This window comes from Chanodichthys erythropterus, chromosome 18 (genome assembly GCF_024489055.1).
Source record: "Chanodichthys erythropterus isolate Z2021 chromosome 18, ASM2448905v1, whole genome shotgun sequence".
Lineage (NCBI taxonomy): Eukaryota > Metazoa > Chordata > Actinopteri > Cypriniformes > Xenocyprididae > Chanodichthys > Chanodichthys erythropterus.
The window spans coordinates 384599-411962 of record NC_090238.1 but is presented as its reverse complement, the minus strand read 5'-3'; the positions used below and the strand labels follow the sequence as shown (position 1 = coordinate 411962).

At 40.9% G+C, this 27364-nt stretch overlaps 1 protein-coding gene across 1 annotated transcript; it reads right to left on the bottom strand.

The window, feature by feature from the left end:
• Window positions 1-713: 713 nt before the first annotated feature.
• LOC137007100 (NLR family CARD domain-containing protein 3-like) lies at window positions 714-27055 on the bottom strand. The gene is made up of 6 exons (XM_067368394.1): window positions 26020-27055; window positions 17672-17734; window positions 14082-15879; window positions 13338-13511; window positions 12759-12932; window positions 714-6549 (listed from the first exon to the last, which is right to left on the bottom strand). The coding sequence occupies exons 1-6, from the start codon at window positions 27053-27055 to the stop codon at window positions 6375-6377; spliced, it is 3420 nt and encodes a 1139-aa protein (XP_067224495.1). The 3' UTR covers window positions 714-6374.
• Between the last annotated feature and the right edge of the window lie 309 nt (window positions 27056-27364).

Here is a 27364-nt window from a genome sequence, read left to right as displayed (position 1 = left end):
CGTTAGCTGCGCCTTCCGCGTCAGCCAAGCGATTGTCTTGTTTGCTGGGACAAGTTCGGACCAAATGGCCGACTTTACCACAGCCAAAGCATTTGATTTTGTCAGTGGTAATGAAAACCACATAATCAAAATCATCCACACGGAAAGTCAGGGAGAGATCTAAATCAGCGTCATTGTGTATAATCATATAAACGGATCGTCTGAAAAATACATGTTTCAGTAGGGGAGAAACACGGCCAATTGGAATTTTTTTAATCGAGGAGACTAGTTTTCCGTAACGAGACAAGGCTTGCGTTAAAACAACATCGCTAATAAATGGCGGGACGTTCGAGAGAGTAACTCTTTTAGACGGTAATGAAAGTGGAAGAACGGGGATAAGAACACCTTCTAAAATAATTCCCCTCTGAACTACTTCGTTTGCTTTTTCTACTGTACTCAAAAAAATTACAATAGCGCTATTCATCTTTGAGGCAGACAAAACATTCTCATGTCCCACAATTTCCCCTACAGCTAAACAGCAACTCTCCACACTCGCTGTCGCTGCCACTTTTACACCGTGACGACGCGTGAGTGAACCCAAACCATGAGCACCTGGAACCGCCATGTTCCCCCCACCCCCCAAAAACACTCACCCCCCTCCAAAAACAAAACAAAAAAACTCAAAAAACGTGCCTAAAACACCAAAAACAACAACAACAAAAAAAGATAGAAAAGTAAGAGAAAAAACAACTCAAGCACGAGTCACCACTCACGCTCACGCTCACACTCACACTCACACCGCACTCACTCCCAGCATGCACTCCGAAGAGAGAGAGAGAGAGATTTGAATTTCAAAGATCCTTTATTACAAAATCTAAAACATTATCCAGCCAAATACCACACTAATAAACAAAAAACAAAAAATGACAACACAAAATTAGCTTAAGAGGGGTGCAAAGTACAGATTATCATCAATAACCTCACACAAAGCTTCCTTAAAACACCAAATCAAATTAAAAGAAACTAGATCTTTCATGGCTTTAAAATAGTGAAAATCAATTAGAATTCTGGATTTCACAGAATTGAAAAACACAGCTTTTAAATCACAATCTAAGTTGTGTTCAATTTTTTGTTTTCTTGTATTATAAATTGCCATTTTAGCTTGACCTAATAAAAAGTTCAAAAGTTGACACTTAAATCGGTGTCTCCGCACATAATTAAAACCACAAATAAAAATTCTAATAGAAAAGGTTTCCCCAAAGCAAACAAACAAATTCTCTAAAACAGTGAACAATGGCTTTAATCTGACACATTGCATAAACATATGAAACACAGTTTCCCTTTGTGAACAAAAAAAAACAACCGTGACCAACAACAGGGTTTAAAACTGAAATAAAAGAATTAACCGCAATTGCACCATGCAAAATTCTCCACTGTAAATCCCCAATTTTCCTAGCTAATGGTGACTTATAAAGAGCTCTCCATTGTGGTTTTGAACTTTCCTCCAACTGGAGGAAAGTACGCCAGGGTGTATCCACCCTGTTATCTAAAAACCTTTTATTCAACGATTTGACACAGCTTCTATACAAGGCTTTTCCAGAAGCCAGCTCAGAACCAATTAAAGTCAAATTTTCAGATGATAAAAAAACACCTTTTCATTCTTCTAGATTAGGTGATAACAAAAGATTAGGAAAAGGATCTCTACAGTCTGGAGAGATTAAACCCTTTGAATAGTCCTCCAGCAGTCTGAATTCTGCTGCTGTGAGTACAAGCCTCCATTTTTCAAGAAGCTTAGCCACTATGCGTTTCGAGTGAAGACCCAAATGTCCGGCTACTGAATCAACATTCTTAAAATCTGTTCCTGCTATTCTTGATAGATGTCCAAGTGTCGATACTCCAGAAGAAAGAAGAAGTCCTTCAAGTGCAGGGAGAGGTCCTTCACAAGATATGTCCATGCGTGAACCATGAATTAAGGGTTCTTGCAATAACCAGTGCAATGAGCTTGTTCTACTGGGTCTTTTTACTGTGAATAAGGACCAAACTTTAAAAAGGTTCCGATAAAAAACAGGTAGCTTGGAAATGTCCATCCTATTGGGATCCAACCAAAACAAAGGTTTGTCCAGGCCTAAGCCTTCAAAATTCCGTAAAATAGCAAAGGCTATAGATTTCCAATTTGAGTCCACTGATCCAGTCAAGAGTCTCTGGACAAATTGAAGCCGAAAAGCCGCTGTTCTGCTCTGCAAATGAATAAGTCCATGTCCTCCCTCTTCCTTGGGCAAATACAAGACTGCTTTTGGAACCCAGTGCAGCCTATCCCAAAAGAAGTCTATTAACATTGACTGAACCTTTAACAAAAAATCTGGTGGAGGATCCACACAAATCAAACGATGCCAGAGAGAAGATGCTACCAGGTTGTTAATTATCAATATACGCCCCCTATTGGACATTTTTGGAAGCAAAAATCTCCATTTGTCAAGACGACCTTTTATTTTTTCAACAACCCCTTCAAAGTTTTCCCCCACAACCATTTCATTTCCTAAAAACACTCCAAGGTATTTAAAACCCTCCCTAGACCAGGTTAAATCATCTGGGAGATTCGGCTCTCCACTCAACCAACTTCCGACCAATATGACTCCACATTTAGACCAATTTACCTTTGTAGAAGAAACAACATTAAAATCTTTTAATAATTTTAGTAACAAATTTACATCTCTCTGGCAACTAATTAAAATAACAACGTCATCAGCATATGCTGATAATTTAAACACTTTTGGACAATTAGCAATATACAAACCATACAAATCAGTTCTTAATTTATTTAAAAGAGGTTCTATTGATAAAGCATAGAGCATGCCAGACAAGGCACAACCCTGTCTAACCCCTCTAGAAACCTTAAAAGGAGCACATAAGTCACCATTAACTTTCAATATACTCTCAACATCACTGTACAAAACCTTTATCATAGAGATAAAATCGGGGCAAAAACCAAAAGCTGCCAAGACATCCCATAAATAGTTGTGCTCAACTCGATCGAAAGCTTTTTCTTGATCTAATGACACCAGGCCAAAATCTATGTTGAGACTCTTACCAATGTCCAAAACATCTCTAATGAAAGATATATTATCAAAAATTCGTCTACCCGGCACACAATATGTCTGGTCAGGATGGATCACCTGCTCCAATACTTCTCCCAATCTATTAGCTAGAGCCTTAGAGAGCAATTTATAATCACTGCACAGCAAACTCACAGGTCTCCAGTTTATGTCATTCAGGTCTCCCTTTTTTGGTAACAAAGTGAGGACTGCTCTTCGGCAGCTTATGGGTAATTGCCCACTGGCTAGGCTTTCCCCAAGTACCTCCAACAGATCTGGACCAACTTCTGGCCAAAAGGACTTGTAGAAGTCAGCTGGTAGCCCATCGACTCCAGGCGCTTTGCCACACTCCATACCTTGGAGAGCTTTCTCCAACTCATCCAAGGTTAAGGCTTTGCTGAGTTCAGCATTAGCCTCTTTGGATAGCTGAGGTAGATTCTCAAGGAAGAGATTAACAGCAGTTTGTTGTGTGAGTTCACTTTTGTAAAGCTCTTTATAAAAACCAACCGCTCTTCTTCGAATGTCAGAAGGATCTGACAATAAGACTCCAGCATCTGAGCGTAAGGCATGAATAAACCTTCGTTGCCCATTTTTCTTCTCCAAATTAAAGAAAAATTTTGAGGGTGCATCCATTAACTCCACGCTCTGAAAGCGAGACCTGACCAGAGCTCCTTGTGTAACTGTGTCCAGCAATTCAGCTAGTAAATTTTTCTTTTTATTAAAAGTTTCATAAAGGGTCAAATTTCCTGTACTATCAGCAAGCCCCTGAAGCTCTACTAGATCTTTCTCTATTGTTTTCAGGGAATAGGTTATGTCTCTTGTGACGTTGCGAGTATATTGTTGACACAACTGTTTAATCTGTACTTTTGCAAAGTCCCACCACTGCCGTAAAGACTGAAAAGAAGACTTCAAGTTCTAAAATTGTTCCAAAATTCTTTAAACATCCTTAAAATGTTTATCACATAATAAAGTGTTATTAAAATGCCAGTAGGCACTTTTTGGCTTAATGGAGCTCAAAGACACAACACACCTTATCAAGCTGTGATCAGAAAAGCTTACTGGAACAATTGAACAGCTTCTAAAAAAACTAAGCTGGTGTTTGAAACCATAGAATCTATCCAACCTCGCTAATGAAATTGAGTTGTCATAAGCATGGGCCCATGTATATTGCCTCTGATTACCATTAAAAATCCTCCAAATGTCAACAATCTCATGCGACTTTAATAACTGAATGAGTCGCTTTCGTGAAGGTTCGTGTGGTTCAATGTGATTTCTATCGAAGATATGTTCAGTGCAATTAAAATCCCCACCTAGGAATAATAAATCCTCTGTACTACAATTACCTAAAACATTACTCAGAGTATCTAGAAAGATCATTCGCTCCAATGCATTATTTGGGACATACACACAGATGAAAATAAAGGAGTGATTTTCAAACTGAGCTATAACTTTTAAAAGTCTCCCTTTTATAATTTCCTCTACCTGATAAGAACAGGGAATGAAGTTCTTAGAAAATAAAATAGCAACTCCACCGCTGGTTGTGGTCAAATGACTTAAAATAGATAAGCCATCGAATTCTCTTTCACAAGCAGAAGTATTTAGAATATCACTGTGTGTTTTTTGAGCAAAAAGAACATCTATTCTCTTCTGTTTAATCATCTCAAATAACTGAAACCTTTTCCTAATATCTCTTGCCCCATTCACATTTAGAGAAGCAACAGAAAATTCCCCCATAAAGGAAAAAAGAAAAAAACATAGCAAGTACAGCCGAAGGAAAAAAATCCCAGAGTGATGATAATTAAGCATTATCATTGCTACTACTGAGTCCTGTTTGAGCATTAAGTTTAGCAAGAATTCTCTTTAGTCGATAGACTTCCTGATTAGTAAAACTTCCATCACCCCTAAAAGCCTTTGCTTTTTCAATAAATTGTGCCACATCAGGAAAATATTCTTCAACTCGCACTTTTCTCGCATTTTTTGTTACTTAGAGTGGTTTTTCCAGCCGGCTTTATACAGTGGACGATATAAAGTCTTTTCTCAGAGGTAAACTACATGAAACACTACATTCAGAGAAATCGCTTTCACTCTCTGTATCAGTCTGACTCAAGTCACAATTATCCATTCTTTTAACCTGTTTGCCAATATGATGTTGCTTTAACCTTCTCTTTTGAGGCGTTTTAAAAGCACAATCATCTAAATCCATAACGGAACACTGATTCTGCTCTATATTGTCTGAAAGAGGTTGTTCAATAGCTACAGCAGGGCCGTCACCGTTTCGCGACTCGTTCTCCTGACCCGCTGACTGAACGCTCACTGCGGATGATTTATCTTTCTCCGCAAAAGCGGCAACAACACTCTCCTCTTCAATGGCCTTATCTGTCGGCAAAACTCCTACTACTCTTTCAGTATCTGCTATTGGTACCAAATTTTGAACTGAGCTCGTTCCAGGCGCCTCACCAACAATAGGCAGAGCAGTAGTAGCATTTTGCATATCTTCAACGCGGGCATCGTCATTCTTCTCACCGTCAGCCGGTGGATGATTATTAGCAGGATTATTCAGTTTGGCCGGACAAGCGCGGATAAGATGCCCTGTCTCGCCACAACCAAAAGATATCATACCATTTGTTGTAACAAAAATGACATAATTGAACTCGTCATGACGAAAGTTTAAAGACAGATCTAAATCATCAAGGTTATCTTGTAGAATCATATAGACGTAACGCCTAAATGACACAACATGTTTCAAAAGTGGGGACTTACATCCAATTGGAATCATCTTAATCGGGGAAACTATTTTTCCATAGCGAGAAAGCATTTTGGTCAAAACTTCATTTGAAATGAAAGGTGGTACATTTGATAGAATTACCTTCTTCGAGGGGGTGGAAAGAGGGAGAACCGGAGTAAAAATGTCATTAATCACTATCCCACTTTCTACCAACAGGTTCGCTAAATCAATTGTCTTCAAAAACACAACAATAGCGTTGTTCATACGAGACGCGGATATAATATTCTCAGGCCCAATCACTTCTCCAATAGCCAGGCTACATTCCTCTACACTTATAGCTGAGTCTACCTTAACACCATGGCGGCGCGTCAGAAAATCAAAACTCGCGCTGTCTGAGGCAGCCATGCCCCCCAAACAAAACCGAGGGCAAAGCCCTGGTATACTATACCCTCTTTGTCAACCCCCAAGAAACTAATACGGGAAAAAAAAAAAAGATAGAAAAGAAAGAAAATATGAAACACTCGTACCTGACACACCACACCAGTCAAACGCTTGCACTCAAAGCTCCGCCCACTCACTCAGCACATGCGCACAGAGAGAGAGAGAGAGAGAGAGAGAGAGAGAGAGAGAGAGAGAGAGAGATAGAGAGAGAGAGAGAGTGAGTGTGTGCGTGCGTGCGTGCGTGTGTGTGCGTGTGTAGACATACATTTGTGTAGTCCTGCTGTTATCCTGAATTCTCCCCCATGATCCACACTAGAAAACACACACAGTATGCAGTTAGTCAGTAAACACACACACACACCCTCAGACACACACACACTCTCTCACTCTCACTCACACACACATACACACACAAAACCATTTTAATTTTGGACAATTGTAAGGCTAAGTACATTACCAACCAGGTCTGTTAAGGACACAGCTCGTTCTAATAGTCGATTTATTACAAAAAGAATATAAACATAATTCTGGAAGGAAAATCAGTCGGGAGCAAAACAAAACAAATCCCGCCGCCCAGATATGGCAACAAGGCCTCTAATCTCAAACTCACACACAGTTGTCCACAGGTGCAGGAAATCAGTTCTACCAGAAAGACTCGGGAGGCAAGAGAACGTTTGAATAAGATTTAACAGTTAGTATGCAAAAATAAAATGATGATGGGGTTATGTGACAAGCAGGCCGGAGCGAGAGCTGTGAGGGAACGGTGTGAGGCCGGTGGCGTAATTTGCTAAAGGCGGGCGTACATGGTGTGATTTTTGCTGTTGTACGAGCTCGCAGGTGATTTTTTTCAGTCGCGTGGAAATCTTTGATGCTCTTATGGTCACGGCTCGTATCATGTGCGAGGAATTACGAGCCAAGCAGAGTGGCTTACGAGCCCTTCCCGAATTCCGATAATTTTTAAACATGTCAAAAAAGTTTGTGAGCTATCGGTTTGAATTCGACACGTGTGGTTGAACAAGACGTTTTTTCGATCTATCTGAAGTTGACCAATCAGGAGCTGTGAAAAACCACATAAGAAAGAAGAAAGATGAAGATGACAGCGCCACGGCGAATTTGGACTATTGAAAAAGGAGGATAAACTCGCTGAACTTTGGGCGAGCGCGGTATGATGTGTCAAGCAGTGTTTGCCACTCTTGGGATCGCCCAAGAGCTACAGTTAAAAAATAAAATCTGCTTGATCCGATTCATTATCCGCTCTTGATCATAACATGAAATTTCTCTGTACTACTGTACTATACGTGTTGCTAGCCATTAAAGAAAGCATATTTAGTTTCATATTTATGTTTAAATATGCCTTTTACATTGTTATTTTTTTCATCCATTTGATTAAGACAAGTGAACAGCATGAGTAAGATAGAATACATTAAACAATTAAAATGTTTCTGATTCTTGCTGTTTTTTTGTTTTTTTTGTCACATTCATAATCATTTATTTTGACGATTCTTTATGGCAAGCTTTTGTGTGCACTTGAGTGCTATATATACTAATTATACTAGTTTATTCTATCCAGTATTTAAGAAATTAAAAAGGCTTATAGTTGGTTAAAAAAAAAAAAAAAAAATATATTTCACATAGGCCTATTTTCTATCCAGCATGTCAAAAAGGGTATTGAGCTTGCATGCTCACACACGGAACTTTGCACGATTGCTTCGGAAATTGGCTGGTCGGAAAATCGTGTCGTATATCACCACATCCATACGATTCTCAGTTAAACTCATTCTCTTGCAAACTCATGACGTGTGCGTGGACATATGATCTTCCGACCATCACCATTCGCACCATATACGCCCGCCTTAAGGAGTGTCACCTGCGCAGTGCACCGGTCTCATATCTCTCATGGAAGCATAAAGGGAGAAGGGACGACAGTGAAGGACGAGAGAGGACCAGGCCTGGATTTATGTTATATTTTTATTGTGTATAACGCTTCTAATAATTTCCTTCACACTGTCCTTCTGTCGCTTCTCACTACTTGTGATGGGAATATCAAAATGAGAGGCCAACTGCAAGAGTTGATCTTTTGTGGAAAAACTCAAGTAACTCTTTAGAAGGTTCTTTAAGGAAGTCTTCCAAAGAAGCCATTACTAAACTCAACTCTAACTACACTAAAGTGCAGCCAACAGAACAGGTCCACAATAGCACACAGCTACAAAATTAACAATAAGCAGCAAATATGCTCTCTCAAACAAAGCTTTTAAAGCTTTAAACACAGAAGTAGAACTAAAAATCCCAGCAAACTACAAACATTGAAGATTACTCACCTCAGACAAGAAAACACTTTAATGCAACTTGTCAGTAACCACAAAAACCTAAATACTGGGCATTAGTCTACACTAAAGTCCACAAAGGAACTAACAAACAACAGCTGCTAACACACTAAAGTTAGGATCATGGACCAAAAACCCCCAAAAGTGCCTCAAGTGCCTTACAAATTAACAAAATAAAGTGAGCATGATACCTGCCTATCATTTTCTAACTCCTATCTATCTTCTGAGGTGTACCGGGAACAAGGCGACTTTAAAAGCAAAAACTCAACAGTAGGCCATATAATCAATGGTCATACAGTTGTGAACTGCTTACCCCCGACAGAGAACAAGTCTCCACCCAGAATAACCTCGAAAATAAAAAAGGAAAAACAACAAAAGAGTGAACCGATGGAAGGATTGAATCTTCAACCCAGCTGGAACTCTCACCCTACCTAACCGGGGAAACTCATGCATATATAATAAAAGATACTCAAACAACCATACTCACCAACAGCTCTCAATCAAAGGGAATAAAAAAAATGTAGAATTTCAAAGTATCAAAAGAAAAAAATAAATGGTTTTACCAACAAAATTGGACGAGCCCCCATTATGTTACAACCCTGGCTCTAGGGAAGCAACATAAAGGACACAAAGACCAAAATCTGCCAATCAAAGTTTAGGTTTATTAAACTATAAAGGAAAAAGGGGACTGTTGAGTAGGCAACACTGCTGCTTCAGGTGTCATCAATTAACCAATTGGTCACAAGTAGGTTACCAGGCAACTGTAACAAATCACAGGTTAGAACTGGTAATACAGGACACTAGAGGGACAACAAACAGGACATAAAGTGTTACCATTTTTATTTATACTGTTTTTATTTCTATGATCAGTTAGGAGGTCTAAAGTTGTAGAAGCTCATAAATCATGTACAGTAAGGTCTGGGAGACTGAAATCATACAGAAGAGAGAAGCCATTCAGTTGAGTTAGTGGCAAAACCTTTTACAGTACTTGAGTATTGTTGTCTTTTACTGCATATGATAATTTATACTCAGTAGAACTGAATGACATTCATTACAAGATGATTTGTTAAAACATTTTAAAGACATCTGCATTTTAAAGACACCTGCCATTGAGGATTTCTTAGAAATAGTGTGTAGAAATCTTGTCTCGTCTCGTGAACTCAATCTCAAGTCTCGTCTTGTCTCGTCTTGTGAGATACCTATCTCGTCACACCCCTATTATGAGCCCATTTTACACAACCAGTTAAATTTTTATTAACTCACAACTGCAACCAAAATATATAACAAACCTTTATTTCAAAATTTCACATCCTGAACCCTGATTGGGACATCCACAAATAAAAAATTCACACAGTAATCTAATGACAGCCATATGACATGACAACAGTGAAGAAAGTATTTTAGTTCTGTGCTAAAATGTGTAATGTCAAAAAACTGATAAACAAGGAATACATATACACACACACACATAATTAAAAGACATTTATTTTAAATGTATAGCGCAGGTTTTTAATGAAGCAACAATATATTATAGGTAGGACAAAACAAGACAGGCTATTAATATTCTTTCATTGTGTAAATTTATTAGAAAGGCACCAATATAAAGCGGCACAAAGCACTTATGTGTATCCCGTGTGCAGAATGATGCGCTTGAAGCAACACAGAGTCACAGTGCATGGCGCTCCTATGCGGCAGTTTATTGACCATATTCTTTTAACAGTTTTAATTTCAGTTACTGTGTGTGTGTGAACAACGATTCATGTGTTGTGATCCAACAGACACTGTTTGAGATGTGTGCGCACTGCTTTTTGCAAGGCTTTAAACACAAGCAAATTATAAACTTTCATGATGATTAAGCAGTTCCATCTACTGTCCCGAGCGTCTTTCACAAGTTCTAAAAGGTAGTTTAAACGATAATTCATAGACTGATATTGTGTGAAAATGTGCAGAGTGTTAAAACAAAGGTGCCCCTATAAATAGCCCATAGGTATCGATTATTTATACGTTGCATCGATGCATCGGATCGTTAGACATTAGATCGATGTATTGATCTATATCGATGTATTGTTACACCCCTGGCATTACACACACCTTTAGGGGTCTAGTGGAGTCCATGCCGCCACACATCAGGGCTGTATTGGCAGCAAAATGGGGACCAGCACAATATTAGGAAGGTGGTCATAATGTAATGCCTGATCAGAGTAGTTTCCTATGTGTGTGTGAGTGAGTGTGTGTTTTTGGCATCAGCGTCTCTAATAGGGTAGCTTAATTGTTTCAAGAACAGTGACATTACTATCTCATTACTGAGAAACTGAGTCTGTACTCATGTGCACCTGTTTTCATCAGGTGGGTTCGAATCTTCACGAATCTTGTGTTTCGAATCAGAGATTCGGAGCGTGGATCAAACTGCAAAAGTCACGTGAACCAATGAAATTTCAAAACACTTATGACGTAACAAAGCCTCGTTTACTAAAATCACATGACTTCAACACTCCAAACCTTTGATTTGAAACACAAGATTCATGAAGATTCAAAGCTTCATGAAGCAGTGTTTTGAAATCCCCCATCACAAGATATTGTTGAATAAAGTCATTATTTTGTTATTTTTGGTGCAAAAAAAGTATTCCCGTCACTTTATAATATTAAGGTTGATCCACCGTAGTCACATGGACTGATTTAAATATGTCTTAAGTAGCTTTCTCTAAGTGTTGATTGTCTTGCTGGCTATGCAGGCCTCACTAAGCCATCGGATTTTATCCAAAAAATCTTAATTTGTGTTTTAAAGATGAACTCTTATGGGTGTAGAAAGACATGAGGATGAGTAATAAATGACATTATTTTAATTTTTGGGTGAACTTTAATTTACACTTTCAATGCCCAGAAAGGTAGCAAAGACTATATTTAAAACAGTTCATGTGACTGCAGTGGTTCAACCTTAATCTTATGAAGAGACGAGAATACTTTTTGTGTGCCAAAAAAAGACTTTATTCAACAATTTCTTCTGTTCCGTATCAGTCTCTGACACACATTCACAAGAGCACCAAGACCCAGAAATGCAGGAATGTATTTACAGAGGAAGACACATGCTCAACATAAAACATTTCATAACTATGTCTGCAGATTTCAACACAGCGGATGAATAGTTTTTTGTTTTTTGTTGCACAACCTTACTTATTAGAAAAAGAATATACAGAGAACGAACTAAAAGAGATGGAAGAGGGTGCAACACAACCACAGCCACAAGCTTCTGAAAGACAGAGAGCAATGGAGAGCTGGTGGTGTAGATGCCTACTGAACAAGACAGTGTAGTGCATCGATTGTGATATTGTCATGCCACAACTTGAAAGTCTGGATAATTCATGCAATGAGCAAATTGTTGAATAAAGTCGTCATTTTGTTTTTTGGCACATGGAAAGTATTCTCGTCACTTCATAAATTGAACCACTGAAGTCACATGGACTTTAAATATGTGTTTACTCATTTTCTGGGCATTAAAATTGTAAATTAACTTGCTGTAAATGCAGGCCTCACGGACCCATCGGATTTCATCAAAAATATCTTAATTTGTGTTCTGAAGATGAATGAAGTTCTTACGGGTGTAGAATGACATGAGGGTGAATAATTAATGACTGAATTTTCATATTTTGGTGAACTAACAATTTAATTCTGTAAAGCCCTTGTACAGCTGTGTTGTGTACAGCCTGGATGAAAGTTACCATTGTGTTAGGAACAAATAAACTTCCTTTGGAGGAAGCTGATTGGATCCTGTGTTTTGACCAACACCCCTTGAGGAAAGCTAGATATCAGACATCACTTACTACAGTCCCTTTTTCAGGCATACTACATAAATTGTGAAACTATTTTACTGATGAAGTCGTGGGGCAGCACTGACACATTTCTGTGCATGTTTATGTTTGAATGTGTGTGTGTTAGTGTGTGTCTGTACTGCATTTGTGTTAATTTGTATTGGACATAGAGCGGGAAATATCATGCTCTAATTTAGAGACCTGCCTGGAACTACTTTAGCTCTGCATTTACTTGACAATATTTGAGCACTTCAAAAAGTTTGTCAAACAATCAGAATCAAGCATTCAACAGCCCTGTAGTATAACTGCAGCTAAACCTCTGTTTATTCTCAGTAAAAACTTTTGTAAATGTATGAAAGAAATAAAGTCAAACACTTCCTGCTCAACATACTTGAGTTTATCCAGTCTGAAGTTTTGATGGTTGAGTGTATCAGTGAGTAGCTTGACTCCAGAATCTCCTGGGTGATTGTAGCTCAGATCCAGCTCTTTCAGGTGTGAGGGGTTCGAACTCAGAGCTGAAGATACATAATGACAGCCTTCCTCTGTCACCATACAGCCAGATAATCTACAAACACACACAGCAACAGTCCACATGACATTAGTTTGACAATCAGATCATTCTCTATCACACACTGACCTGTGTTAGTGGAAATGTACCAAAGTATTCATTCACTTTTCTAAAAATGTACAGCAATGGAGTGTGTGCCATTCACAATAGCAACTTTTGATTCTATCCACCAAACCAGTGATTTTCTATGGCGATCAATCAACTGTGTTGAGCTTATTCAGAAGGTGACAAGTCAAGAATCTGAAGAATGATTCAACGAACGCATGAGTACAAGTACATGAGCTTGGTATCGGGCCTGATCAGTTTTCATTGACTATTTCCATTACATTGAGAACAAATGTCACATTCGGTTATAATCATTTATTGTGATATCATTTTGTTAATTATTTTAAAACCATTTACATCAGCATCTCCAGCTGACAGTTTGGACTCTTCAGTCCATCAGAAAGAAGCTTCACTCCTGAATCATGTAGGTCATTGTTACTCAGGTCCAGCTCTCTCAGGAAGGAGTTCGAGGATTGTAGAACTGATGAAAAACTCTCACAACACTGAGCAGTGAGATTACATATGGAAAATCTGAACAATAAAAACAAAATGTATTTGCATACAGAATCAGTCTTAGCAGTGTGTTTTTAAAGGTGCCCTAGAACGCTTTTTCACAAAACAAGAATTTTTTTTTTAACTGCCTATTTTGGTGCACTCCCTGCCCCCGAGCTCGCGACTCTATAATACATTGCATAAACATAGCTAATATAACCCTCAAAATGGATATTTACAAAATGTTTGTCATGCATGCTGCATGCATGCATCAGATCATGTAAGTATCTAGAGCATAGATAACTTGGAAAAACCTTTGACTGTAGCAATGTAAGCAAAGCTAAAACAATTTTCATAAAACATCAAACCTGTATTTTCAGTTTCTTTAATGTATGATACAATTAACAATAATAAAAAGGGTAAAACTCAGGTTCAACTTGTCTTATGGTGGAGACAATTTGTCATTTAATATTATCACGCACATTGATTTACATTTACATTTAATCTTTTTTTCTGAACTGTCTAGGCCAACAAGTCTTCCATGTAAAAAGAAGTCCCAACTACAAAAGACCAACATTGCATATAAATGAATGTAAAGAAGACTCTTACAGTGCTTTTCTTGTGTTTTTGATCACTGGCAGCAGTCTTATCACTGCTTCATCAGATCTTCTGTATTTCTGCAGTTCAAACTTCTCTTGAGTTTCTTCTGACATCAGGAGCACAAACACCAGACCAGACCACTGAGCAGAGGAGAGATTCTGTGCTAAAAGATTTCCTGAGCTCAGTTTTTTCTGAATTTCCACCACAAAGTCATCTTTCAGTTCACTCAGACAGTGGAAAAGATTGATGGTCCTCTCCACAGATTCCTCCATCTCTATTTTCTTTTTGATAAAGCCAACAGTGCTTTTCATGTTCTCTGTTTTGAGTTCCAGCCCTGGCACTAATTCCTTCAGGTCACTCTGATTGGACTCCAGAGAGAGACTCAGGAAGAACCGAAGGAAAAGGTCCAGGTGTCCGTTCTCGCTTTGTAAAGCCTTGTTGATCGCACCCTTATGAAGCTGAAACTGTGTCTTTCTGGACAGATTCCATGTCAGTTTTTCTCTCAGGGATTGAAAAAGTAGCTTTGCTTTCTTATCTTTGCTAATCAAAAACACATAGAGAGCAGCAAGGAATTCCTGGATGCTGAGATGAACAAAGCTGTAAACGTTTCTTGCTGAAACAGCTTTTTCCTCCTGAAAGATCTGAGTGCATAACCCAGAGAACACCGACCCTTCACTGACATCTAGTCCACATTCCTCAAGATCTTCTTTGTAGAAAATCAGATTTCCTTTCTCCAGCTGTTGAAAGGCCAGTTTCCCAAGCTTCAGAATAATCTCATCAAAAGACCTGGCATTGGCTTTAGGTTCAGGGCCATCATTGTATTTTGCTGTCATCTGTTGCTGCTGAGTAAGTAAGAAGCTTGTGTACAACCCTGTGAGAGTTGTGGGTGTTTTTTCATTGCTCTTTCGAGCCAGAAGAGGCTGAAGAACAGTGAGAGAGATCCAGCAGAAGACGGGGATGCGGCACATGATGTACTGGCTCCTGGATTTCCTGATATGATGGATGATGTTTCCAGCAACCTCAGGACCGCTGTTTTTGTTGAAGTATTGCTCTTTCTGCTCATCGTTGAATCCTTGCACCTCTGTCACCTGATCAATGTAGTCTCGGGGTATCAGACTGGCTGCTGCTGGCCTGGATGTGATCCAAATGAGAGCAGAAGGAACCAGATGTGTCTTAATGAGGTTTGTTATTATCTTACTCAATGTTGTTTTTTCTTTAACATCTGTAAATCCGTCATCCTCTTTAAAGTTCAAAGGGAAGTGACATTCATCCAGCCCATCAAAGATGAACATGATTTTACCATCACCATCAGGAAGAGAGGGCAGTTCTTCAGGACTATTAAAGAAGTATTTGTCAAGAAGTCCTATAAGACTGTACTCTTCTTTAATCAAATTCAGTCTACGAAATGGAAGAGGGAAAATTAAGGCAATATCCTGATTGTCTTTTCCTTCAGCCCAGTCAAGGATGAATTTATTGACAGAGATTGTTTTTCCTACCCCTGCGATGCCCATCGTCAACACTTTTTTGTTTTGTCGACCGTTATGGACTTTAAAAATGTTATTGCACTGGATTGGTGTGTCCTTGGCATCAAATAGTTTGAATTCGATCTGTCTCACCTCGTGTTCACTCACTATTCCTCCAGTCTCATTCTCCACCACATATAGATCAGTGTAAATATCGTTCAGGTATTTCTGACGACCCCTCTGAGAATTACCAACCAATATTCGCTCACACTCCTGTTTTAATTTGAGCTTCAGTCTGAGGCTGATCTCATGAAGAGCAGCTTTACTGTCCTCTGCAGCTGAGCCTTTGAGAAAGAGGGAAAATGTCAGCAAAAAGTGATCCGGTTTTATTATTTTATTTAAAAACTGATATTCCTATTACAAAAATAATCACACATGTGTGGTAACTTGAAAACTCTGCTTCTACTATTCAAATGAATCACACTTATGCTTAAGTTGACTGCATGGAAATGTCTTCACTCTTAAACACACCTTGTAGTGGTGAAAGATCAAAATATTACATCTCATATCACGATATGTGTGTTTTTAATTCACGATAACAATATACACTGATCAGGCATAACATTAACCATGCTGACCCCTGTCCACCGCTGTTGTTTAAAAAAAGTCTAAATATATAAATAAACTATTATGTAGGTAATATAGTAAGTTAAGACTGAAGTATTACTTATTGCATATTTGTCTTTTGAACTTTTTATATTTAAAACTAAGGCTGGGCGATATATATCGCATGCGATTGTCAGTAAAGCTGGTTCCCTGATTACTGCTAAATCGCCATCACCTGCTTTCAAATGGAGCGGCATTTAATAGAGCCGTAGATCACTGACAAGCTACGCAATATCGTGTTCATTATCGAAGGCGAGTCATCTGCGACATGAACGCGATATTGCGTAGCTTGTCAGTGATCTACGGCTCTGTCTATTAAATGCCGCTCCATTTGAAAGCAGGTGATGGCGATTTAGCGGCAATCAGGGAACCAGCTTTACTGACGAAATGCGCGTGACAATCACATGCGATATATCGCCCAGCCCTATTTAAAACATTATTTATTTTAAAAGGAATTTATAAAGGAAAAAATTACATATATAAAATAAAATAAATTTAAGGGGGCAACTATTGTTCCTTAATTTTACGTAATTACGACAGATTAACGACATATTAGCAACAGCATTAGTTGCAGCAGGTCAATTTACAGCACCATATTAAACATTCAGACATGTGCACATAGGTAATTATTTAGGCTTTAAGCTTTGGGTATTATTTTGTTGAAATGAAACGTTGGTTAATATCGACCAAAAACGAATGCAGGGAGTAAAGTGGAGAAGCACCACCGTCATGCCTATGCATATGTGATGCAGGAGCAGCACGTGCTATTGTGCGTTCACATATGACGCGTTTGCAGTGCGCAACTGATCCTTGGTTGTGTACTATATCACAAACACAACATTTACTTTTTATTTCACATTCAAAAGTTATAGTGGTTACCTGCCATAGTTTCATCTGTCCTGCTACAGTTTTATAATGAGCCTGAAAGATCACTAACACAGTGTGTTGCATCATTAATGTTAACGATTCAATGAGTCAATGATTCACTGACCCATTCATTACTGAAAGAATGAACGACTCGATGACTCACTCATTAAGACAGTGACTTGCTGCCACCTACTGGCAGTTTGTTTAATATTTCAAAGTATCTCAATTTATTGCTTCATTTATTATATTAATAATATAATTAATGGAATTGTAAGAATATGATATAAAACATGACATTTAATATGGTTAGAAAACTTTGCCTTTATGAAGGTAAAAATGCACCTGTAAATCAATTTATGGGGGCAAATATTGTCCCATAATGGAAAAGGTGTGACTGCAGTCCGAGTGTTAGAGAGGGAGTTCGCAGAAAGATGTTAAATGTCTATGGGGAACGACACTCTAAAAGATTGGGAAACAATCTAGGCCCATTGAAAGACTGATTCAACACTAATCATTTACAACATGCAGTGTTCAAGAGCATCTGATCTGGCCTACATTATGGCCTACAGGGGTTTCTCTGTGCAGACAGTGATCATTATTTACCCTTCAGCGGTTTTGAACTGGGTCCAGCAAGTGCAGGATCCTCAATACTGCCCTCAGCCTGAGCTGTGTGAGAGAGAAAGAGATCAGGATGAAAATACTGTGAAATCAATTCTCAATTGTTTACACACAAATATTGGTACTTGAGACACAATGACCACAACATGTAACTCAAGCACCAACCCCCTGAACCAATTCTGCTAAACTACAAGCACAATTCCTGCTTTACACTCACATTGCAGTTCTAAAACACACTTTTTTCAAAACACTACACACAATTCTCTGCATTTGGCACAATTTTCAGGCAGAAAAATCTATTGTTTTCACAAGGAACACACTGCCATTCAAATATGCACACTGACTCATCACATGGGCAAACACCTGTCACACATTTTTACAATTAGCAAACACAGCTTTAGCATAAAAGGGCAACAGGTGAGCTCTTCTGTTTTGGAGCAATGGATGCCAACAATGGAAACAGAGGCAGAGCAGCATAGTTTTATTTTTTTTTTTACTGTAACTGTATAGAGTAAATTCTTCTGTTGTTTTGTATGTATACCACTGTATGTGCAACTTTGCATTGGTTGGGATGTGCACTGTACATTGTTTTTGTTGGAAAAATAAAATATATTTGTTACCGTGTATTTGTGTGTTCTGACTATAAAAACTATTATTTATATATATACTACAAATATTTTACAACACACTTATGTATGTACTGTCTGTAGTAAGTGTAAAACTGAATCAAATAAAGACCAAAGTCATTATGATGAATGGAAAAGTGTTTTCCATTCATCATTGTGTTTTACATAGAGCACATCAGTGTTCAACTGGTTCTTATAAATGTCTATTCATATGGTGGTTTGTGTATGTCATTTGAAAACAAAATACCATTTTGAGAAGAAAGAACATTGTTTTGAATGTAAAGTTTCATTTTGCAGAGAGAGAGAGTATGAGAGTATGAGACATGCTTTCAGAAAATGTGTGTAAACAATCAAGAAAAACTGTAATATCTTATTGCGTACACCATGTGGTAATTTTGAAAGCACTAGCATTCAATACTGTTCATTGAAGTCAGCACAACTTGAGCTCAGTTAGCACACAATTCCCCAGATGAAAACACTAAGAGTCAAAATTGAACACACGTCAATCAGATCCTTCAATAGATAGATGAAAGGGCCCTAATCAGTTCATTGAGTTTTGGAACAATGGATCCACAGAGAAATAGAGGAATACGTCGCGGAGGAAGAGGAAGAAGTGGAGGAGAAGGAGGAGGTGGAGAAGGAGGACGAGAACAAGGAAGGGGAATGGCAAGGAGACGAGCAGTCTCGGATGAAATTCGAGCCACTCTAGTTGACCTTGTCCATGGTATGACTATGAGGGAGGCTGGGCAACGAGTACAGCCAAATTTGAGTCGTTTCATCATCGCCTCCATCATCAGAACCTTCAGGGAGGAAAGACTGCTCTGTACAGTAACCTTTGAGTGCTGTACTCTGTGCTGTGGCAACACATTCAGTACACTGTTGCACTATGCTACTGTACAAGAAATGCATCAAACTGCCTTGCATACAGATAGAGTTTCAGTTCTAAACCCAATAGAGGAGTGTTTTTCTGCATGCCGGTGGAAAGTGTATGACTGAGAACCTTCCATATCCGTGTTCACCTCGTCCAGGCTATCGAAGAAGCCTGCCTAGACATATGCGTGCCAGGAGTGGATCAGGCAGTCATGTAGAGGATTTTACCTCCGCTGCCTGGCTAGGGCCAATTGTGATGTGAATGAGATTCTCTGGCTTGACCCAGACCAAAGAGCTGCTGAGGTGGAATAATTTTTATTATTTTATTATAATTTTTGTACTGTGTTATGAATGAATAAAAATGTGCAATGTATACATTGGTTGTGTCTTTTGTGTTCATTATGTGAAAAGGTTTTTGAGGGGGTGAACCACAAGCAGTTTTGGAAATGTTGTTTTGAATTTATTGCACCAGTGTGTAAGACTATGTTGTAGTGTGTGTGTTTTTAAGGGCTTGTGTTGATGTCTGAGGGCAAAGTTTGGTTTTTCAGCAAGAGTGAATGGTTTTGAGTGTAGAGCTTCATTTTGACCTGAAAATAGGATGTTTGGGGAATTGGGTGAGACGTTATGGATTTGTGTTTACAATTTTGAGAATACGAGGCAAAGTTTCAAGAAATGTGTTTAAGCAATTGAGAAAAACTGTAATAAAACATTGTTTAGTAGGTTTTTTTAAGTCATTTGGTTTATGAGGACAAATTAAGTGTTCTTATAAAACATGTTTATGTTGTAATACACATGTCATTATACACAGTTGTGTCCTCATAAACCATATATACAGTCAAACAATAATTTATTCAGACACCTTCAACATTTCATTCATTAATGCAGTTTATTTAAAAAATAAAATAAAAAATAAAATATGATAAGATCTCAGAGTTAAACTGTGTCAGAAATTAATCTTAATTATGTCTGATAACTCTTCAGCAAAACATGTTCAGGTCAAAGTGCCTGAATAATTTTTGGTCCCAAATTTGTATAAATCTTCCTGCTAATGCACTGTATTACGTATTTTTGGGTATAATATGTCACAGTTTATTTTATTTTGCTATCCTCACTTAAATAAATGAACTTAAAAAAAAAAAAAAAAAAAAAACTGAAAAGAAGTTTTGTCTGCTCACCAAGATTGCATTTATTACAGTAAAAACAGTAATATTGTGAAATATTATTACAATTTAAAATAACTGTTAATAATATAAAATGTAATTCATTTCTGTGTTGGAAAAGCTGAATTTTCAGCATCATTACTCCAGTCTTCAGTGTCACATGATCCTTTTTTGCTGCTCAAGAAACATTTATCAATGTTGAAAACAGTTATTTACATTTTTATTTAATGATGCTATGATAAATATAATCTGCTGTTACATTTTAAATGTCTTTACTGTCACGTTTGATTGATTTAATGCATCCTTGCTGAAAAAAAAAAATTAATTTCTTTAAATTCTTCTCAAAAAAATAAAATAAAAATTCGTACTGACCCCAAACTTTTGAACGGTAGTGTATAATGTTACAAAAGCTTTACATTTAAAATAAACGCTGTTCATTTGAACTTTCTATTCATCAAGGAATCCTGAAAAAAAAAGTACACAACTTTCCCTTTCGAAGGGAACTCCACTCTGCGTTGAACAGAACGCATTGGGGAACCGTCACGTGACCCAGGTGTCGAAAGCACTATCCAACAACTCCAATTGCTATTGGCCGGCGACAGCCTATGACGTCATACGGCGCGACCCGGATGTATAAAGGAAATTCACTATCTTTTTCGTCTTTCGGTCCTGTTCTGTCTGATTGCATCTATACCACAAGACTCCGGTAGGGTTTTCTATATATACCTTACAAACGTTCATGACAGTGTGTTTATCCGTGTCCCAAGGTTTGACACTTGATATACATATTTTTCTGAGCGTTTTCTTTCTGGAGAGGAGCACGCATACACAGAGCTTGAGGGCACTGCTGTGTGTCTGTCTGTTGTTTACTCTGTTCTCGCTTGGTACTCTTCCCGAGGGAAGAGCTGTCTGCATCATTGCCTGTTGGTTCTGGCCCCAGTTTGTGCTAAGGCTTAATGGTGGCTGCAATCATAGGGCTTGCGGATGAGCTCGTTGGGAAGTTTGAGAAAGTTTTATTCTCTCAACTTCCCTGGGGCTGGCGAGAGCAACCGGATGACGATGACGTTTCTTGTTTGACGTCATCGCGTCCGGCGGCGAGCGCTCCTCTGGCTGGTGTATGCAAGCTGCTGTGTGTTTGGGACGCGCTTCTCGGCGGGCTGCGGCTGCCGGGAGAGCGCGTTAGGAAAGGGGCCGCGCGCGGATGGCTTGACAAGCGGTTCCTTTCTGTCCATTGATACGGCAGCTTCCATACTTTCCATTCCGTTCTGATCTCCGCTTTTGAGATCGGTGAGGAATGGAAAAACCCCTAGCCATTCAGATTTGTATCTGAACCCAGACAGATGGGAGGGGGAGGAAGAGCGAGTGAGACGGGTGATCGATTGTAAACACTGTTGCGTTTGTGATCAATCTCCCAGCTCTATAGGGCGCTTTATAGCTACCCTCTCCTTCTTCTTCCACCTCCTGTGTGTTTATGTATATATATAAGCATATGTCATGCTCAGATGCTTCTTATGGTCAGACTGATGGCTGGGCCCATAGTCATTGTTTCTATCAGCCCGCTGTTTCTGTTTGATAGTAAGAGGATCTTTAAGCTTAAAGAACCTTAGATTCCATCCTTTTATGTAAAAGGGAGCATTAGGAGTTTTTGGGTTTTGAGCTGCAGGAGGGTCTATATTTTATTCATTTCAAATAAGGCCTTATTTCCTGTATAGTTTTCTGAGCATGTAGTCAGGAAAATTAGGGGGGTTTTGGCATACTGAAGTTGATAGCACTCATCACTTCAGTTAATATGTAAATGTTTAGGTCGGCCTTAATCGGCCGCCTGACATTGTTTGCTTGTGAGCTTCACTTTCGTTCTCTTATCCATGAGATTTGGAGGTGAAGCCCGGGCTTCACTAGGCTTGTGGCCCTGTAAGAAGGCCCGTAGCTTAGCGGCTAGGCTAGAGCTAGGTTAGGTGTGTTATTTACATAACCTTATGTTTACTATCCCTGATTATGTTGTATAGTTCCTAGTTCTGGCCTCCTCCCGAGGGAGTTGTTAGGCCGTGTGCCATTATCCCCTTGCTTGTGTAGGCGCAATTGTGAGATTAACAGCTAGGTCGTAGACTGTTTTGACTCCCTGATGCTGTCTCTCAGGTGGTAGGCCCTTATCTTTGCATAGATAAGTCATGCAGGTTTGCTAGGCCCCACTTCCTAGAACTTTCATGCTAAGGGAAATTAATTCCTCTGAGCCACTTGATATCAGTATTTATCAAGTTTGTTTGGACAATGCTAGTTTTTAGCCTTTCGTCTTCTAGGCTTAGAACAGATTTGAGGATCTGTATGGGAATGTTTTTCCTTTTAAGTAGCATGTATTTCAAAGTTTTTATGTTACTTTGAGTTCTAGATTTTTGCCCTACATATATATGTGAGCTTACATATGCTGCCACAGGTTAGCACCTGTTCTCTTAATAGTAGGCCCTTTTTGCTGTAAAGCGGCCTCTATTTGAGAGGATGGTGACTACATATTCCCAGTTAAGAGGTGTATTGGATTGCATACTCAGGGTAGTTAGAACCACGTTTTGAGGAAAGTTGGTATCTATTTTTAGCTCCCTGGTGATCTTGTTAGCGGTTATATTGCATATAACTCGGATTGTAGGCTTTATGATATTTAGCCTCCTTCTAGTTAGCAGTCATGCTGATTAACTGATCTTGGTTGGCTCACATACACTACCACAGGCCCTGCCATGTGTGTGTTTGTTTGAGTTAGTAGGCCTTATAGCCTCCCTTAGACCACGTTGGCTTTGTTTGGTTCCCTTTAGTCACATGCTTAGGGTACATTGCCTGTTGGAATGTTTAGTTTGTATGTGAGCTTAATATGCTGCCACTGGTTGGCACCCGCTTATATATAGCAGGCCCTTTTTGAAAGAAAAGCGGCCACTATTTAAGTGTTCGGTGAACCCTTTCCCCGTGTTACCGAGTGCATCGCCTGTCGGATTGCATACTCAGGGTAGCTAGATCACTTTTTGAGAAAAGTCTGTATCTGTCAGCTCCCTTTCAGTTATCTGTTTATTAGCTATATTGCCATTATATAACAGTGATTGTAGGCTGGATTGTTCAGCCTCCTTCTAGTTTGCAATAATTTCATATTGGCTGTTTAATGGATATTAGTTTGCTCACATACTGTTTTATTATTACACTGCTTCAGGCCCTGCAGCATGTTGTTTGAGGTAGTAGGCTTAATTAGCCTCCCTTAGACCATGTTGGTTGTATTGGTTCCCCTTAGTCACAAGAACTTAGGGTACTTTGCCTGTTTGGAAAGTGTAGCCTAGCACAGGTAGCAGTTGGCTTCCCATAGTTAGTGGGTTAGAGCTGGTTCCCTGTAAGCTTGGTTCCCTGGGAATTCACGAGCTGAAGCCACGTGTCACTGGATCGGCAGGCCACTTCAGGCCTCCTTTTTAGTTTGCACGTTGGCACAGATTGTGTTTTTCTGTGCGGCTTAGGATGAGATGTCAGTAGTGAAACCTTACTGAGGTTTGGTTTAACCTATTGTTGCCTCTGAGTCGATGATTCTAGTTGAGCTAAGAGCCACCTAGCGCTTAGGTTGGATCTTTAGGCTCCTGGAAACGGCCACGAGACTTACGCCATGTGTCCTGAAGGATGCTAAGCCTGCGGGCCGCCCTTTTTGGATACACTAGTGTTTGTTTAGGTGTATTTCTCTCTGAGAACTATTTCTATACACTTTCGTTGGCCAGGGGCCCAAGTGGTAGATTCAACCCCCTCTTTTGCGGGCTGTTTACCAGGTTTGGGACCTAAACACTGCCACGAGCTGATGTCACGTGTCTGTTGAGGTTATAGGCCTTCCAGGCCTTCCTTAATACGTGTTGGCGTACGCTGTACTCCTCTTGCTTAAAGAGTAAAAGGTGCTTTTACTGAGTACACTGATCGTCGGATTGTGTTGGGTGGATTATCATAAGAGCACTGTGCAGCTTTCTATTGCTGCCATGGAAGTTGTCTGTCTGCCGCCGGCTTAGACAGATGTTCAGTATGGCTTTACCAGAAACGGGCCTCTTTCTGAAGTTTACTTCTGTCTTTATGTATATAGAACTGTTGTCATGTTGTAGCCCCTCTCGGGCTTCCATGAGTATGTGCTCTTGGCATAGTCTACCTGTTAGGTGAGCTCTGCGCTTCCCCTTGGAGTTTGTAATAATGCTTAGCTCCCTAAGCTGATTATGATGGTTCGGCCTTGATCAGGCCCCGTCTTAAGGGTCAGCCCCAGGCTGGTTTGTGCTCCCCTTTTCAGGGTTTTCAGCGCACAGCCTCCTCAGTGCGTTAATTAAGCACTGGGTAGATCCTAGGTGAGTGGATTATCTCCCCTCGATATGAGGGTTCATAGCACTCAGCTGAGTTCTGCTCTCCAGGATGCCCCTCTCTACGCGTGGGTCTGAGTTGGTTTCTGCCTTTCAGCAGTCACTCTTACCTACTATCTTCCTGAAGAATGTTTTAGAGGCTCTGTATTCAGACAGGGTTGGCCTGAACTGAGTCTGTTCCCTGAGAAGACCAGGTCGGCCTCCCTGGTGGCAAGGAGGGTGACCTTGCTCCCCTCATGAGTGACTGGCCGAGGTTCCCTTTGGTTCCTTGGCCACATTCCCTTAAAGGAACCACTTTTCTCACAAGAAAATTGGGTTCTAGACGCCTTAGCGTTCCTCTAGGCTATATTTGTTAAAAGAGAAAGGTAGAAGCCTGTGGGAAGGTCAGCTTGGGCTGTTGGCCAAAGGGAATGCTGTCACTGACAGCCTAGTGTGACCCGAGGGGGAGTTGCTGGACAGTTTGAGAACTGCCTTGAGGTCTTTGCCTCAGCCATATTTTTTGGCAGGCACTCCCCTCCAGCATGGCGGCATGGGTATATCGTTCCCCAATGCGTTCTGTTCAATGCAGAGTGGAGTTCCCTTCGAAAGGGAACGTCTCAGGTTACGTATGTAACCATAGTTCCCTGAGAACAGGGAACGAGACTCTGCATTCCTTTGCCATGCTTCAGGTTGCCTGCCTTCAGAACAGTCCCTCAAGATGATAAGATAGTGACTGTCTCTCCAGGCGCTCCCTTTATACATACGGGTCGCTTTCGATAGTGCTTTCGACACCTGGGTCACGTGACCGTTCCCCAATGCGTTCTGTTCAACGCAGAGTCTCGTTCCCTGTTCTCAGGGAACTATGGTTACATACGTAACTGTTACGGCTGGTGGTGTAGAGATGAGGCAGATAACAGATTTCCACAAACATATAAGACTTTAATATAAACAAAGGCAGAGTACACCAAACTAGCATCTGACAACAACGAGAACGGACAAGGAGTGAATGGGAACACAGGGTATAAATACAGATGACTAACAAAGGGAGCTAAACAAGGTGATGGGATGATTAACAAGACACAGGTGGATCAAATGAACTAATCAACAAAACGGGGAAACTAGGTCACAGGGGAAGACAAACATGGGGCTCTGTAACAGTTCGCCCCCTCCCGAATAGGCGCGTCCTCGCGCCGTAAGAGTCCAGAGGAGGGAGGGAGGGGGTTCTGGAGGAGGGCGGAGTACAAGCAAAAAAGAAAAGAGTCCATAGAAAACAACAAAGACAGTCCAAGGGGGAGTGGAGGGTGGGAGGAGCCAGGGGGAAGCCAGGAGCAGGAGGAGCCAGATGTTACCCCAGAAGCCAGCCAGGACGAGGCCCCAGGGTAGAGTCGCAGGTGGGAGGAGCCATGGTGGAGTCGGCTTGGGGGCAGACGACACCCTGGGGACGACCAACGGAGATGCAGCTGGAGACCCAGGTGTAACTGAAGAGCCGACGAGCCCACGCGCAGCCGATGGTCCTGGAGACCGAGGAGGAGCCATGGCGACGAGCGTCCGAGGAGGAGGCGGACATCCAGAGGGCAGAGGCTGAGCCGGTGGGACCGAGGATGTAGGCGGAGCTGGAGGGAAGGAGGAGCCAGACGGAGCCGTAGGTGCAGGCAGGTGGACGACTGACCAAGGCGGAGCCGGAAAGACGAGGGAGCCTGGAGAAGCCGTATGGCCGATGGTGTCCGGTGGAGCCGAGGGAGGGAGGAGCCAGGGTGACGCCGAAGTGTCGACGGGCCGAGGTGGAGCAGGGGGCGTGGAGGCTGGAAGTGGAGGCAGGGGATCCTCTTGAGTGGATGTAGTGGAGGACCTGAAGATGCTCGACATCCCTACCTGGCATGTGGGAGATGTCGAGCAGCTGAAGGGCAGAGGTGATGGTGGGGCTGAGGAACTGGCTGTGAGACTGGGTGACGGAGGAGGCGGGAGAGGGAGGCTGGGTGGGCAGACAGGGAACTCAGGAGACGGAGAGCTGGAGAACACTGGAGATTGGTCCTCTGGAGGCTCAGGAGAATCATTAAAAACAGGAGAATCAGGGGAATGGGAAGTCACCTCTCCGAAAAAATCAATTAAATCAACTGTAAAAATGTCTTTCAGTTCCTCAGCATATTTGCCAGTGTCAGTCATAGTTTCCATTGTGGTGGTGTTGTGGGCGGAGCTTTCCTCCCAGCCCTCGAGCTCCACAAGCACTCCCACGACGTCAGATGATGTTACCGGCTCACGCACCTGGTCAGAACCTTGCTGTGAGGTTGGCTCCGGGGCGATGGTACTGTCCGATCCTTTCCTCGGTCCTGGCTCATCCATCGCGGTGGGCTGGCCTCCTCGGTCTGCGGTGGGCTCGTGAAACATCTCCGTTGTGACGTTCGTCGATGGTGACTGACTGGCTTCTGGCAGTGGAGTGGGGCTGGCGGCGAAGTCATCCTCCGCGGGGCAGATGGTAAACGGAGAGTTGTTATTTACCAGCACCCACTCCACGAGTGCGGCGAAGTCCTTTTGAGGACCGCTCCCTGGGAGGCGTGCCCGGGACCGCTCGCTCTGCGTGTTCTACATCTCCAGCCTTAGCGAGCGGTCCCGGGCACGCCTCCCAGGGAGCGGTCCTCAAAAGGACTTCGCCGCACTCGTGGAGTGGGTCTGGATAGTGTGTGAGGCACGCCAACT

What these genes read in the sequence shown, in the direction of transcription:
- LOC137007100 (XM_067368394.1), bottom strand. Translation starts at nt 27,055, where the DNA reads ATGTTTCACGAGCCCACCGCAGACCGAGGAGGCCAGCCCACCGCGATG. An exon ending in CGTCCTGGCTGGCTTCTGGG is followed by an intron (nt 17,735 to 26,019) that starts GTAACATCTGGC and finishes TCTCTCACACAG; the next exon opens with CTCAGGCTGAGGGCAGTATT. An exon ending in AAAAACACAAGAAAAGCACT is followed by an intron (nt 13,512 to 14,081) that starts GTAAGAGTCTTC and finishes TTTATTGTTCAG; the next exon opens with ATTTTCCATATGTAATCTCA.